The sequence below is a fragment of the Pristis pectinata genome, chromosome 9, assembly GCF_009764475.1.
Source record: "Pristis pectinata isolate sPriPec2 chromosome 9, sPriPec2.1.pri, whole genome shotgun sequence".
In the NCBI taxonomy this organism is placed as follows: Eukaryota; Metazoa; Chordata; class Chondrichthyes; order Rhinopristiformes; family Pristidae; genus Pristis; species Pristis pectinata.
In genome coordinates this window covers 25,527,312-25,543,702 of record NC_067413.1, presented here as the reverse complement: position 1 = coordinate 25,543,702, position 16,391 = coordinate 25,527,312, and the positions used below count along the sequence as shown (strand labels likewise).

General features: G+C 38.9%; 1 protein-coding gene across 1 annotated transcript in view; it reads right to left on the bottom strand.

Moving 5' to 3' along the window:
* The window catches only part of LOC127574404 (serine/threonine-protein kinase OSR1-like), a 125,997-nt gene that overhangs the window by 13,877 nt on the left and 95,729 nt on the right, over window positions 1-16,391 (bottom strand). The window contains exons 9-12 of the mRNA XM_052023403.1: window positions 12,883-12,931; window positions 8,593-8,658; window positions 8,233-8,355; window positions 689-724 (exon numbers count right to left, since the gene is read on the bottom strand). Coding sequence (XP_051879363.1) covers window positions 689-724; window positions 8,233-8,355; window positions 8,593-8,658; window positions 12,883-12,931 — 274 coding nt within the window. The remainder of the gene's footprint in view (window positions 1-688; window positions 725-8,232; window positions 8,356-8,592; window positions 8,659-12,882; window positions 12,932-16,391) is intronic.

Here is a 16,391-nt window from a genome sequence, read left to right as displayed (position 1 = left end):
ACCTCTCAATTTACATATTGATGATCAAGCAATATTACCCATGGTAGTTGGACACTAGCTTTGCTCATTGCTGCTCCATAATTACTGTTCATTGTTTTAAGGAAAATCCTTCATAATACCAAATATATATAACTTTAAAATGAGTTTTGTAACATTGTGAAAGCCAGTTACGAAGAGTAATTAAGCTGCATGATATTAACAAGTTGGTGATAGTTCCTCAATGATTAATAACCACTATAAAGTCACCTTCAAACCTTTGTTGAGAAACGGAATACAAATCCACTGTACAACTTGATTTGTGGGAAGTCTGTGGGACACAAACTCACTATGTTGTGGGTTTAGTGGGCTAAAGTGTCATTTCTCACTAGTTCCAGGTGGAACTCAATCACCTATTCTGCAACCATTCCTCTCAATCATTTACATGGAAAAGTGTTGCCCAGAAAAAGAGCAATAGCATCAAGGTCATATAGCATTCATAATCTCCAAATTCTCATTTAACCATGCATTGCTATAACATACACACATGCTGGCATTCCTTTTCCATCATTGGAATTCATTAGAACTGCAACATTAGGATAAAGTCTAAAGTCTATCAGCAACTTTTCAGGTAACTAGTGATGGGTAATAAACACAACTTTGCCAATTACGCAAATCCTAAGAATTGAAAGGAGAAAACACTCAGACTCACATCTGGACCCTGTGGAGACTCCTTCACTCGGGGAGACTGTTGAAGGAAAAAAAAGTAAATGAATTAAATACAAATATCATTTTAACATCTGCAACATATCTACAAAATATTATAGTCATTGAGTCAGAACCATGCAGCATGAAGAGGCACATTGTCTCACTAAATCTCCATGGACCATCAAGCACCCATTAACACCATTCCTTCAGCAATCCCATTTTATGCTCCCCACAGTCCCATCAACTCCCTCCAGATTCTGTCAGTCACCTGCACACTAGAAGCAATTGGGCGGCACGGTAGTGCAGCGGTTAGCGCGACACTATTACAGTGCCAGCGATCAGGGTTCGATTCCCGTCACTGTCTGTAAGGAGTTCGTACATTCTCCCGTGTCTGCGTGGGTTTCCTCCGGGTGCTCTGGTTTCCTCCCATGTTCCAAAGACATATAGGTAGATTAATATGGGTTTAAAAAAATGGGCGGCCCGGACTCATTGGGCTAAAGGGCCTGTTACCACGCTGTAAATAAAATTAAAAAAAAATTTAATTTAATTGACAAAAGCCAATTAACCTACCAACCTGCATGTCTTTGGGATGTAGGAGGAAACGCCACGCAGTAACAGGGAGGACATGGAACTCCAGACAGATGGCAGTTTAGGTCAGATTAAATCTGTTTCTAGAGCTATGAGGCAGCAGCATTATTAGCTGTGGCACCCTGCTATCAAATGTTGATACAAAAATAAAAATAAATTGTATTAATTTAAAGATTTAGTGCCAATCATCCTGGATGGGATTGTCACAAAGGTTAATATACCCCAACTATTAAAATGTTCACCCATTGTACATCATGTTCTTCTCCAATAATGTGTTTTTTTTACAGCATGAATAATTTGATAACTTCCCCCACCTCCCCTCCACCCCCCCCCCCCAAAAGGGAGATATGAAAGTAGGGGAATATGACAGCAATCTTTACTAACCCAGTGCTAATCTGCTCTAAAATTCTAAAATTACTTCGAGCGCTTCCACCATATTAGGAATCCTTACGGTGCTTTAAGCAAACTCTTCCCTCCCAAAGAATTACTATCTTTGTCAACTACAGACACATATACGAGATGCAGAAGGCAACCACTTGGCACCTGCTCTACCATTTAATATTATGACTGATCTGATTGCAGGCTCAACTTTGCATGTCCATGTATCTATGGTAACCAATCAAGGATCTACCTACCTCTCCCCTTAAAAATATTCAATGACTCTCTTTTCACCTCCCTATAAAAAGGGAATTCCAAAGATTCACGAACCTCAGGATAAAAGAAATCACCCCATCCCTGCTTTCAAGATTCTCCCACAAGCAAAATATCCTTTTCCATTCCCACCTGGGAAAACCTTCAGGATCATATTTATTTCAATTAAGTCACCTCTTAATTTTCAAGTCCAGTAAATACAAGACCAGACAGTCCAGCTTTTCTTCCACTGCAGGTACTAGAAGAGTAACTAGTTCCTGAATTGCTTCCAACGCATTAACATCCTTCCTTAAGTAAGATGACCAATACAGAGTACTCGAGATGTGGACTCACCATTGCCCTCTCCAACGGACGCATAACGACTATTTTTATATTCAAATGCCCAGTAACACATAATAACATTCTGTTAGCCTTAATTACTTGCAGTTTCTTTACACCAGCCTTCTGTGAATCATGCTCTTGATATACAGACTGCTCTGCATCTCAGAACTTTGTAATCTCTCACTATTTAGGTAATGTCTTACATTTGTTTCTTGTCAAAATGGACAAATTCACATTTTTTTACATTATACTTCACTGGCCAGATCTTTGCACACTCACTTCGACTATTGATAACCCTTTATAGCATCATCTTCACAGTTACTTTCCCATCTGTCTTTGTGTCATCAGCAAATTTGGCAATGATACCCTTATTCAAGTCACTCACACAAATTGTAAGAAGTTGTTGTCTGAGCATCGGTCCCTGTAGCACACATCATACATCCAGCCAACCTGCAAAAAGACCCATTTATGCCTACTGTTTCCCATGAGCCAGCCAATTTACCATGCTCACCAATATTACATCCTAAAACACGAGTTTTTATTTTCCACCATAATCTTTGATGTGGCATTTTATCAAATACCTTTTGGAATTCCAGATATAATTCATCCAATGGTTCCCCTTTATCCATGGCATGTGTTACTCATAGAACACTACAGGCCCTTCAGCCCACAATGTTGTGCCAACATTTTATGCTGCTCTAAGATCCATCTAACCCTCACCTCCCACATAGCCCCCTATTGTTCTATCATTCATGTGTCTAAGAGTCTCTTAAATGTCGCTAATGCATCTGCCCCCACAACCTCTGCCGGCAGTGCATTCCACACACCCACCACTCTGTAAAATAAACTCACCCCTGACATTCCCTTTATACCTTCCTCCAATCACCTTAAAATTATGTCCCCTCGTATTAGCCATTGTCACACTGGGAAAAAGTCTGACTGTCCACTCGATCCATGCCGCTTCTCACCTTGTATACCTCTATCAAGTCACCTCTCATCCTCCTCCTTCTCTCCGAGGAGGAAAGCCCTAGCTCGCTCAACCCATCCTCATAAGACATGCTCTCCAATCCAGGCAACATCCTGGTAAATCTCCTCTGCACCCTTTCCAACGCTTCTACATCCTTCCGAAAATGAGGCGACCAGAACTGAACACAATACTCCAAGTGTGGTCTGACCAGAGTTCTATAGAGCTGCAACATCACCTCGTGGCTCTTGAACGCAATACCCCGACTAATGAAGGCCAACACTCCATACTCCTCCTTAACAACCCTATCGACCTGCATGGCAACTTTGAGGGATCTATGGACGTGGACCCCAAGATCCCTGTTCCTCCACACTTCTAAGAGTCCTGCCATTAATCTTGTATTCTGCTTCAAATTTGATCTCCTAGTGTATCACTTCACACATCTATGTTGAACTCGATCTGCTACTTCTCAGCCCAGCTCTGCATTCTATCAATATCCTGTTGTAATCTACAGCAACCTTCTACACTATCCACACCACCACCAACCTTTGTATTACTAACCCACCCTTTCACATCCTAATCCAAGTCATTTATCAAAATCACAAAGAGCAGGGGTCCCAGAACAGATCCCTGCGGAACACCACTGGTCACCGACCTCTAGGCAAGATATGCTCCATCTACCACCACCCTCTGTCTTCTATGGGCAAGCCAATTCTGAATCCACACAGCCAAGTTTCCCTGGATCCCATGCCTCCTGACTTTCTGAATGAGCCTTCCATGAGGAACCTTATCAAACGCCTTCCTAAAATCCATGTACACCACATCCACTGGTCTACCTTCATCAATGTGCTTTGTCACATCTTCAAAAAACCACACAATTAAATAGACATTGCAAGAAATTAAATAGATAGCTGGAATAGGTATTATTATTATACTTCTTCAAAGAACTCTTTTAAAAAAAAAATTAGTTACAAAAAGCACCTTGACTTTACCCAATTAGCTTGAATTCCTCTAAGTGCCCTTCATTAAGTCTTTCAGAATAGCTTCTAACATTTTACCCATGATAAATGTTAAGCTTCCTGGCCTGATAGTTCAAGCTTTCTGTCTCCCATCATGTTGAACACCTATTATTTTCCCAATTTAATAGAAGCTTCCCAAAATCTAGGGAGCCTTGGAAAATTAAAACCAATGTTTCAATTATCTCACTGATCACTCCTTTTAAGATTCTAGGATAAAGTCCATCAGGACCCTGAGATTTGCAAGCCCACAGGCCCACCAATTTATTCAAATAACACTGTCCTGATGATTATTTTCCTGTTCTTCCTTCCCTTCTAATTCTTGACCTAGAACTAATTTTTAGGATTTAACACATATACTTTTTAGTATACAAAATAGCTGTTTAATTTGCACCATAAATTTGGAATTTCTCTCACTAGAATGCATTTAATCTATGTATTCTGAAAAATCACCTTAAATACCTGGCCCTGCATGTTGCCCAACTGAAGTCAATCTAATCTGCCATTTTACTCTTTCGTGGCCTCATTATTGCTCATAATTTTAAAATACTACCCAACCTTCTCTCCTTCAAACTGAAAGATTCAATCATATTATAAATGTTGCTTCAGCAAGAGGTGCCTTCACAATGAGTCATTAATGTATTCTTCCTCTTTGCACAATACCATGTCTATTTTAGCCTGCTCTCTCATTGACTCCAGAATGTCCCAAGAAACTATCTTGAAAATACAATGAACTTTACACCCTGCCTATTCTTCATCTAATTTTTCCAGTCTACAGATAGATTAAAATACTCATGATTTATTGCTAAACATTTCAGATAAGCTATTTTTTTTAAAATCTTTTATACTGTGCCTTACAATCTAATTATTGTGATCTGTACACTACTCCCCCACATTCAACTTATCTCTTCTAAAAGCAACTTAAAAATCTCTCCTTTCAGCTGGTCCTTTCATTCCTTGTTGTCACATCCTATAACATACCATTACTCCTGTGTATTGATGACTTAAACCGGTGCCCAATTACGCAACACTTTGATTGTAAAATTCTTATTGTTGCTACATCTCTCTGTGGTATTGCTTTACTCAATTTCTCCCAGCCGTAAAACCATCAATAGATGCCTGCACCTCCGTAATTCTTACCTGGCACGTAATTGCTCCACCGTTAACTGTTGTGACTTGAGCTGCCAAAGCCTTATGCTCTCAATTTCCTTCCTTAAATCAGTTTGCTGTGTTCTCTGCCCTCCTTCACGACACTTTCTTTGAGCAAACTAGTAATGTCTCCTTTTGAGGTTCCAAGCCAAACTGTATTGATAACACTCCTATCAAGTGCCTTGGCACATTATGCTACATTAAAAGGTATTCTACATAGAAACAAACTGTGTTGAAGGAGAAATACATGTTGTTGATATTGTTCAAGGATACATCAACTTCTGTTGCTTTCAGAGATGTGTAACCCCCTCAAGAAAAACCCACCAGAATGCAACTGTATAAAACTGGAACCATTGTAGATAACAGACAGAATAAAGCCCCCTAACTTCACAAAGCAGTTTGCAATCACATACTGCAAAATGAATGACATTGTTTTTGTATGCTGATTTACCATCAGTTATATTGTTTAGAAAGCAACAAATTAAATAGGCAGCATTCTAATGCACTTGTAACACTATAATCCTGCAATAGAATGCTTCTACTGAATACAAAGACAATTTTAAATAAGGGAATCCTTCTCATTAAATGTCCTTCAGCTATTTAACTGCATTCATGTAGGAAACAAACCTTGCATCTCCATATTACCAAAAGCTGACTTTTTTCCCCATATACAATCTGTGCGGATCCCCCACTAGAATGAAACCCATTCTTAAAATATGCTTCAAAAGAAGGCACCTATAAATGCAGCAAAATAAATTTTGTGTCACTGTTATTTCTGGTATTAGTCTCATTCCCAACACTGTCTTCCCTACCCACTGACCATCTCGCCACTACCCTGTTTCCTCTACCCTCAATTTCTGGCTATGTAAAATCCATGCCCTATTTTTGTAGGTTATGTATGGGCAAATTTAGGTTCACTTACAATATAATAAAACACATTTGAAAATATGAAGCTGCCCTTTCTTGGCAGGAAAAATTATCTAAATGGTGAGTACCTGCAATGGAAACCAAGTGTCCTTATGCATAATTTCAGAATCAGAATTATTGTCACTGTCTTATGACATGAAATTTGTTGTTTTGCATCAGCAAAGTGCAAGGACACACAGTTACTACAAATTATAAAAATAGTGCAAAAAAAAAGGAATAACAAGGTAATGTTCATGGACAGTTCAGATATCTGAAGACAGAGGGAAAAGAAGCTGTTTCTGGACCATTGAGAGTGCACCTTCAGGGTTCTGTACCTCCTCCCTGATGGTAGTAACGAGAAGAGGGCATGTCCTGGATGGTGAGGGATGCCACCTTTTTGAGGCATTGCCTCTTAAAAATGTCCTCGATGGGAGGGAGGGCCGTGTTCATGGAGCTGAATTTGCAGAAGGCTTGTATAGAGGTAAAGTGATTAGGAAAGCTACATAATTTATTACTCTGGTAATTGAATATAAAAGTATGAAGGTTTTGCTTCATTGAGATCACATCTCAAGTACTGCATATAATACTGGTCTCTTTTGTTTTTAAAAAAATGAATGTTAATTCATTGAAAGCAGTTCAGAGAAGGTTTACTGGACTGATATCTGGAACGATGGATTGTCCTATGAGGAAAGCTTGGACAAGCTGGGCTTGTATTCGATGGAGTGTAGAAGACTGAAAGGGGATGTGATTGAAAGACGAGATCCTGAGGGGTCTTGACAGGATGGTTGCGAAAAGCACGTTTCCCTTTGTCAGGGAATCTAGAACAAATGTCATTGTTTAAAAATAAGGGAGTGAGATGAGGCAAACTAAGTTTCAGCTGACTGAAGTCTTTGGAATTCTCCTTCTCAATAGGAAGTCTTTGAATACTGTTATGAGCACAAGTAGGTTGCTTTTTGGGAAGGGGAGAAATGTTATCAAGGTTAGACAGGAGGACAGAGTTGAGGTTCCAGTCAGATCCACCAAAACTTTATTGAATTGCAGAGAAAACATGAGGGGCTGAGCAGCCTCCTTTGGCTCATGATTGATATGTTTGTATGTCAAGGAACCTCAGGCTGCTTGTCACACAAAAATATACAGCTGTGTTTTAGTTCTCACAATACAGAAGACATAAGCAGCTGATATAAACTAGGGTTAACACCAGATTTAAATAAAAATTTGCTCAATGTTTCAGTGATTATACAAACAGTGGAAGAAAAAGCAGCTCCTTTGGAATTGGATGTCAGATAGTTTGCCAGATATAGTGGAAAGGATGAGGGAGCTAGCAGCAAAGAAGTTATCAATATACATACAAGCCTTGTATCAAAATGTTGTCAAGATAAGAAATAATAGAATAGAGGAGAGGAGCAATGCAAGAGAGTCAAAATAAATCCTTGGTAGCTCCAGAAGTAGCTTTACAATATCTCTATGCTCTATCCTGTGTTAGATGTCAATGCAATAAGCAGGTAATTACAAAATTCATAGTTTTAATCCAAAAGAAAACTTTTGTAACATTGTTGTTTCTGAATATAAGATTCAGTACTTCCAGTTAATAGTTTGGGAAGGAGTGAATTATAAAGTCGTTAAGTATAGGGAAAGAAATATTTAAGAAATTTAAAAAAATGCTTTAACCAACTCTCAAGTTTATTAGACACAGCAAGATCTTTCCTTGTAGTCCTTCATCCCATTTCTCTGGACAAATTGACTAGCAGAGTACAGTAAAACTCCAATAATCTGGGACATGTGGGATTTTGGTGGCACCAAATGAGCAGGCTTCATTATAATAAATTTCCCAGCGAACCCAGTAAGTTTAAGGGGAGCACATCCAGATCCCAGACCATCAGGATCTCTTAATGGTCAAATAGCATTTCTCAGTTTTACTGTATTCTTTTGGACTTCAAGTTTATAAACACCTACCCGCAACTGAGAAACTGCAGCCTTCCCTTCTTCACTCTCTTCATCCAATTCATCATCGCTCCATTCCCAGCCACCATCTTCCGTTTTGTGTAATCGACCACTGGAGCCTGGAACCCTTCTCACCTGATCGACAAAGGCGTGTATGTTCAGAGAAAGCTAACTACTTACGCACTTTTAATCATCTCATTCTCTCCATCTAACTTGAACTTTAACAAAGGTGAAATAGATTTAGATGCATTAACAGTGCACATTACAATGTGTAATTTCCCATATCCTCTGGACTCACCACCTTATTTCATTCCCTGTGGGACTGCAACTTAGAAAGCTTTTTACAGGAGAATAAAATTGAACAGAATTTACCTTTTTTGATCTTTCAGCTATCGTAGGTGCTCGAGTTAGCAATTTTTCTTCAAGATATTCCTTGTTCTGGAAAATGATTAAAAAGTTGTAATTAATAAATTTAATATTCAAGTTGACAGTGTAGAAATTTTCTGTCAATCAAACTGGGTTAACTGTTGTGCTTCGTTAATGCCACCTCTATCGTTACTTGATCTGTGTCTCTCATTGAATAGTTAACCGAGAAGCAGCAAGTTCAATTCATAGCTAATAATCAGCTTTGGAGATACTTATCCTGAAAACTACATGAAGACCCAAGCTGGTTGGAGAACTAAGGGAAGGAGGACTTTCAATTCCATGAAACCACAAAAATCATATGAAACTTAATAATGGTATGCTATATTCAGAGAAACAAGAATTGACTGTGATACTCAGACAGCAAATTTTCAGTTTTCACCATGTCTTTTAGGAATCACCTAAATTATTAAATGGGAATATAGTATAAAATTAAATAGTCACTTTGAAGTTTTTTTTATGCATCGGGGGAAAATGCAAAAACAGAACAAAGATTAGAATATATTAGCCAAGAAATGCAGATCTGGGCCAAGGAAAAAAAAAGTGTCCAGAAGAGAGCATCGCAGTCTTAGCTCTGGATAAATGTACTTTTATCTGCTCTCTCCTCTGATCTTCTATATTGCTGCTAATAAAGGAAAGATCTTTTCACTATATTAGCTACCTTATCTATCTGCGCTTCATGGTCCCTCCATTCCTTTATGCTGTTACGGACTCAGTGAAAGTCCCTTTAAGATAGAGAGTGTGTGTGTATGTGTGTGTGGGGCGTGCTTACGTCAATAGAAGATAAAGGACGTAATGACGTTGTAGAAGAAGAAGAAGAAGAAGGAGAGAGAGAGAGAGAAGGGAGAGAGACACCAGCCTGCTTGTTTTCTCTATCGATGGATGAGAAACAATAACTGTGTTTGCCACTGAAATCCATGTATGGAAGTTGGAAGTAATCCGGTGGAGTTCACTTTGTTGCTGACCTGTAGAAGGAAACAGGTATTTGTGTGTGGACGACCACGGTTCGGATGCTTTTCGGGGTGAGGAAGTCACTACCGAGTAAACACTGAAGTGTCGTTTGGGTTCCATCGTGGAACATTTGGATTTCGTATGTACTCTCTCTATGTTTTTCTACATCTACATCTTATCTTCAGACAACGGTGGTTGTTGAAGAAGCCCTTGCTCATGTTTCACCTTATGGCTTGCGGAACTGAACTTTAAGAACCATTCAGGAACTGGGAGTTTTGGACTTTGTCACACACACACACACACGAAGAGTTTAGTTTTGGGGTTAACGTTCGAGGTTTAACATTTTTGAATTCTAACATACTAACATTTTTACTTTTATTTTATGTATTATCATAAGTAGTGATTAATAAAATAGTTTTTAACACTGAATCATGCTCAGTGTGTTTCTTTTGTTGCTGGTTTGTGACAATGCAATGTTCTCTAGTTAAATTGTTCCAATGGTTCGACTTTCTTATCTATTCCCCCTTCATATCTTATCACTGGCAGTCATTCCTTCAGCTGTTCAGATCTAGAATTCCTTCATAAAACCCATCTCTCACCTTTGTCTTCTTTAAGACCTTTTTTCTTAAAAATTGATTCTCAAAATAATTATTTCTCTATTCTGGTCAATTATGTCTCTTTGGAGTATCCTGAAAAGAGCCTTCATGTTAAAGGCCATTTCTCCACACAAGTGCAATTTTCAATTCTGAATTTCATTAGTGGATCATTGACTAATTAGTGCTCCAGAGGATACAAGAGAAAATTGTTCTAAGGACATGCCAACACTAACAAACTCAGAAATTGTTCATCCTTGTTTTTGCCAAAAATAGGTAGTGACCCTTGTTGAACTGCTGCAGTGTAACAAAGGCACTTCCACAGTGTTAGGTGGTGAGCTCGGGAGCTTTACCCAGTGACAATCAATGAACACAAGTTCTCATCAGAAGTGTGTACTTTAATGGGAACTTTGAAATTGTTCCTTCTTTCTTATGGAATGAAAATCCTCAAACTTGAGTGTCTAATCTGGTGCCTCTTTAAAAACCCAAATGGAGAAACAAGTTGCCTCATATAATACATCTTCAGGGCATATTGATGCAATGTGTCCCTTTGTTTAGGAGTCATGGTCACAGTGGTAGAGTCCTTTCATATCATCCATTTTTGAAGCAGATGGCCATACTGTCCATGCCCCATTCAGATTCTTGAAGAGTACCCATGGCCCTTGAGTGAAGCTGAACCAGGACCTCTACTTTGGACATGCCTCACATTTCCTTCCAAGTGGACAGTGGCTTTGTATCTGCAGCATGGATACTGGCTATTGTTTCCTGGAACGCTTGGCCTTTTGTGATGGTTTTGTCAAGTCTTTATGAAGTGGGAGGTTGGTGTTGCTCATGATCATTTTTCCATCTTGCAAAGGACATTGGAATTGTGGCAAACAGCAGATGGGGCAAAGTGGGCCAACATCAATAGCCATTCGAGGACAAGTAGCCCTTGTTACTCATCTGCACAGTGGCACATCAATTAACTTCAGTGTGGCAGCTACAGAACCACAAGGCACAACAGCATTCTGCAGAAGAGTACACAAAGGTCTGTGAAGTGTGGAGTTTCTGGCTACGTTCCCTCATGACATTCCTGCAAGTTATTTGCAGAGGCCTCTCAAATATGACACCACTACTGATGTCAAGCCTCATCTGAAACTATTTTCTGTGGAAATGTGTCAAGTTTTTCTTCTCCTTGCTCAAGTGGAACACTGACACTGTTATGTTATCTGGATTATGCTGGAGGCACAAGGCCCAGAATTAGCATTCCTGTTAAGTGAAAGTAGCTTGTGAATGTTCTGCTTGTTCCCTCTAGTGATTGTGCTTCTGCTGGCAGTGCAATATCAATTGATTAGATGAACTTTCAGGAATTTGTGCAAGACATCCTCTGTATAGATATTGAAAAGGGTTGATGCACTGAGGCAGGTCATTGATATTTTGCATTTGGCTGGTCATAAAATGTAGAAGCGGTATATGCTAATCAGTCCCTTGTACCTAGTCCAGCATTCAGCAAGTTTATAGCTGATCTGTTATCCTGTATTAATGCCATATTCCTTGATTCCCTTAATATACAAAAATCTAATCAGTCTGTTATAAATATACTCAGCAACCAAGTCTCTACAGCCTTTTTGTGTAGAGAATCCCAAAGATTCACCACTGAGTGAAGATGATTTTGCTCAATTCTGCCCCAAATGGTCAACCATTTTAGATGGTGTCTCCTGGATCTAGACATCCCAGATAGAGGAACTATCAATTCTGCATATAGCTTGTCAAGCCTGAGGAATTTTGTACATTCCAATGAAATCTCCACCCATTCTTCTAATTTGTAGCAATTCTATTTCTATATCCTTCCTTAGATAGGGAGCCAAGGTCTCTTCAAAATATTCCTGGTATCTCACCAGGGCTCTATACACATCTCTTCTTCTGTACTTAAGACCTCTGGCAATAAAGATCAATATATCATTTACATGCCTAATTATTTGCTAAATCTGCAAGACAAATTTCAGTGATTTGTGCACAAGGACACCCAGTTCCCTCTGAACTGTTCACTCTCTCATTATTTAAAAAAAAATATTAAGCCCAAAGTGGATGACTTCACATTTTCCCCGTGTTATACTTTTCCATGTACCACCAGACGATTCAAAGTTTGAACATTAGGCAATCACGCCAGATGGTTAATCTTTAATTTTCATTTAATTTTCTTTAATCTGCAATTTTCATCCATCTCTGGAACCCTGTTTATGTAGGAAATGAGTACAAGGACAGGTCAGAGGAATTTCTTCCCAATCTTTTATGAGAGCATCTTTTATGGCTAGTTTCATCGAAGAGTCACTCAAATTGCCATCTGTATATTAACTTTTGATATCATTCTGTGGATTCTGTGAACTTAGAATTGAAAATTTCATGCACCTGCTAGTTTTCTTCTTCGAAGTGAAGATTGTGTATTTGGAATTAGGAGCAGTGAATAGAGGAATACAAGTAGCCATGTAAACAAAGCTGCTGCTGAGATGAAGATGAACACTGTAGCTCAGCAACAACTATTTGGGAAGTCCTGGGATTGTTTGCACCTATAGGCCTTTGGGTGCATCAAAACATTCCTTCCTTAGGTTATCATTTTCAATACATACTTGTGTAATACACAGGTGACACTTGCTTATCATCAACACAGCTGAACAGGTGCATCAGTTGTATTGCATGTGCTTTTTTAAACACTTACCTTTGCTTTTTGGAAAAACTTGTGCTTTAAAAATTCTGCTGCTGTAGGTCTGGAATATTAAAGAAAACCTAATTAAGAGTAAGAAAGAGGAGGTTCTTGACTAGCTGAACTTGGTAGAGTAACAAGTGCAGCCTGTTTGAAATTTATTGAACATAGTTTAGAGAACCCACTTGTGATAAAGAACAAGAAGATTTGTAGACTATATTGATCATTTATCCAAGACAGCAGCTAAAACTTGAGGACTATTTAAAAATGATTTCTAATTCTAATTACTCTGGGTCTGAAATGCTATTACAATAATAACCTTTCCACTTTGGCTTGATATACTTCTCCTTTCACAGGTCCTTTGCTTTGGTTATTTCATTACTATTAAAGTTTGATGGAAGCTTAGAAGGCATCAATTAAATTAGCATAACTTGAAGGCATACATTCAAAATGCCAAAACTACGGGGACACTTGTTGTTCTGAAGTCACCAGTTTAAGTAGAGTGCTATAACAGATTACAAATTGACAAATTAATAAAGTTACATAGTTGACTGAAATAAGATGAAGCAGCTAAAATAACATGAGCTTGCTCAACAAATTGCTGTGTAGATAGTCTATACATGCAATGAACACCTTAGTTTTTCCCCAGAAGTTTTGGAACACAATACAAGTGATGAAAGCACATTTGAAAAGTACTCGATGGAATACAAGCAGGACAGAGACATCTAACACTGGGCTATATTTGCATTGTGGTTATGTGCTGGACTGAACATTCGGAGTAATTTGTGCCCAACACCAGAAAAACATTGTGAAAACCACTGGTGTGCTGTAAAGCCCAACAGACTCAGTAATTTTCAGTCCAGCACATATACATAGATATAGATAGATAACTCTAACCCTTCAGGTATAGGAGATTAAAAGGTGGTCCAATTGAACTATTTGTGATTAAAGGATTGGATAAGGCAGAGAGAGTGCTCTGTACTTAAATGCTCAGTGAATTCACTCAAGGCCTTAAGCTCCATTTGCTCACATTATTGTTTTCTCACAATTGAAATTTCATTCTAGATTTGGAATCTGGGTACAGTTTGAAGCATGAAAACATAACCCGACCAACAACATTTATAATCAATCCTGCAACTCTTACTACCAATTCTCAGAAAGCAGAAAAATAATTTTTAGTAATCATACAGCACAGAAAGCCAGTCAATCATGCCTGTGCCACACCTTTCAAAGAACTATAAAATTAGTTCTGCTCCCATTCTCTTCCTCATGAATGAGCAAATGTTTTTCCTTTTTAAGTATACATCTAATTCTCTTCTAAAAGCTATTACCATCTTATTTCACTCTTTTTGGCCTTCTTAACCCACTGTGTAAAATCCATTCTCATTTCCTCTCGAGCTTACTTAGCAATTTTCATAATCATCTCTTAGCAATCCTCCTGCATGTGGTAAGAGTTTCCCATTTACATTATCCTTGAGGTATGTCAAGTTGGCTCTCAGTGAAGGTGCAGATATTGGTTACAGAAACCTTGTGTTAGAAAGGGAGAGATTAATTGAGGATCATGGTCTTTGTAAAAATTATTAGAACATCCATTAATATACTGAGATTTGCACAACATTAGAGCATCAAACACCACTTTTCCAGCTGAAGTAATTTTGAATCATAGTCACCATCTGGTATAGGAAAGACCACAGCCAAACTCAGAAGTTGTTTTAGTGCTGTCTGTTGAGGGGCAAACAAGTGATTAGGACTAAAGAGAACTCTCCTCCTTTTCTTCCAACAGGATCATTTGCTCTCTCAGTATGCACTATTTTGAGTGTTGACAATGACTATTTTGTGTAGGTCTTCACAGTGGAGGACACATCTAACATGCCAAAGAGAGATGTTATTGATGCGATGGAAGGACCGCAATACAAATCGCTGTCACTAAAGAGGTATTGATGAGCAAACAAGTGGGCCGCAAACTAGTGGGTCTAAAGGTAGACAATCCCCTGATCCTGATGGGATGCATCCCAGGGTACTGAAAGAAATGGCAGAAGTTATAGTAGAGGCATTTGTGATAATTTACCAAAATTCTCTGGGCACTGGGCAGGTCCCAGCAGATTAGAAGACAGCAAATGTCAACCACTGTTTAAAAAAGGATGTAGGCAAAAGGCAGGTAACTATAGGCCAGTTAGCTTCACACCCATAGTCAGGGAAAATGCTTGAAGCTATCATTAAGAAATAGCAAGACATCTGGATAGAAGTGGTTCCATCAGGCAGACAGCATGGATTCAAGAAGGGCAGGTCCTGTTTGACAAATTTACAGGAGTTGAGGATATAATGAGCACAGTGGATAGAGGGGAAAAAGGTGGATGTTGTATACTTGGATTTCCAGAATAGGTGCCACATAAAAGACTTACCCATAAGATAAGGATGCATGGAGTTAGGTGTAATGTATTAGTATGGATAGAGAACTGGTTAACCAGTAGAAGGCAGAGAGTTGGGATAAATGGGTGTTTCTCTGGTTGGCAATCAGTGGTGAGCAGGGTGCCACAGGGGTCAGTGCTGGGCCTGCAACTGTTCACGATATACATACATTAATGATTTGTAAGGGGGGGACCGAGTGTGGCATATCTGTTTGCTGATGACACTTTCCTTTTTCAATCTTTTTATTGAATTCCAAATTAATTCAAATTGATGTACATAACATTAATAATTATACATATGATACAAAGATGATGACACTAAATTGAGTGGAAAAGCAAATTGTGCGGAAAAGCAAATTGTGCAGAGGATGCAGAGAGTCGGCAGAGAGATATAGATAGGTTAAGTGAGTGGGCAAGGGTCTGGCAGATGGAGTACAATGTTGGTAAATGTGAGGTCATCCACTTTGGAAGGAAAAGTAGAAGATCAGATTATTTAAATGGTGAAAGATTGCAGCATGCTGTTGTGCAGAGGTACTTGGGAGTGCTCGAGCATGAATCACAAAAGGTTGGTTTGCAGGTGCAACAATTTATCAAGATGGCAAAATGGAATGTTGGCCTTCATTGCTAGAGGGATTGAATTTAAGAGCAGGAGGTTATGCGGCAACTGTACAGGGTACTGGTGAGGCTGCACCTGTAGTACTACATGCAGTTCTGGTCTCCTTACTTGAGGAAGGATATACTGGCTTTGGAGGCAGTGCAGGAGGTCCACCAGGTTGACTCCAGAGATGAGGGGTTTAGCCTATGAGGAGAGATCGAGTTGCCTGGGACTATACTCACTGGAATTCAGAAGAATATAAGGGGATCTTATAGAAATTTATAACATTATGAAAGGGATAGACAACATAGAGGCAGGAAGGTTGTTTCCATTGGTAGGCAAGACTAGAACTAGGGCACATGGCCTCAAGATTCAAGAGAATAGATTTAGGATGGAGATGAGGAGAAACTGCTTTTCCCAGAGTAGTGAATCTGTGGAATTCTCTGCCCATGGCATCATTAGAGGCTACTTATTAAATATATTTAAGACACAGTTAGATAGATTTTTGCATATTAGCGCAA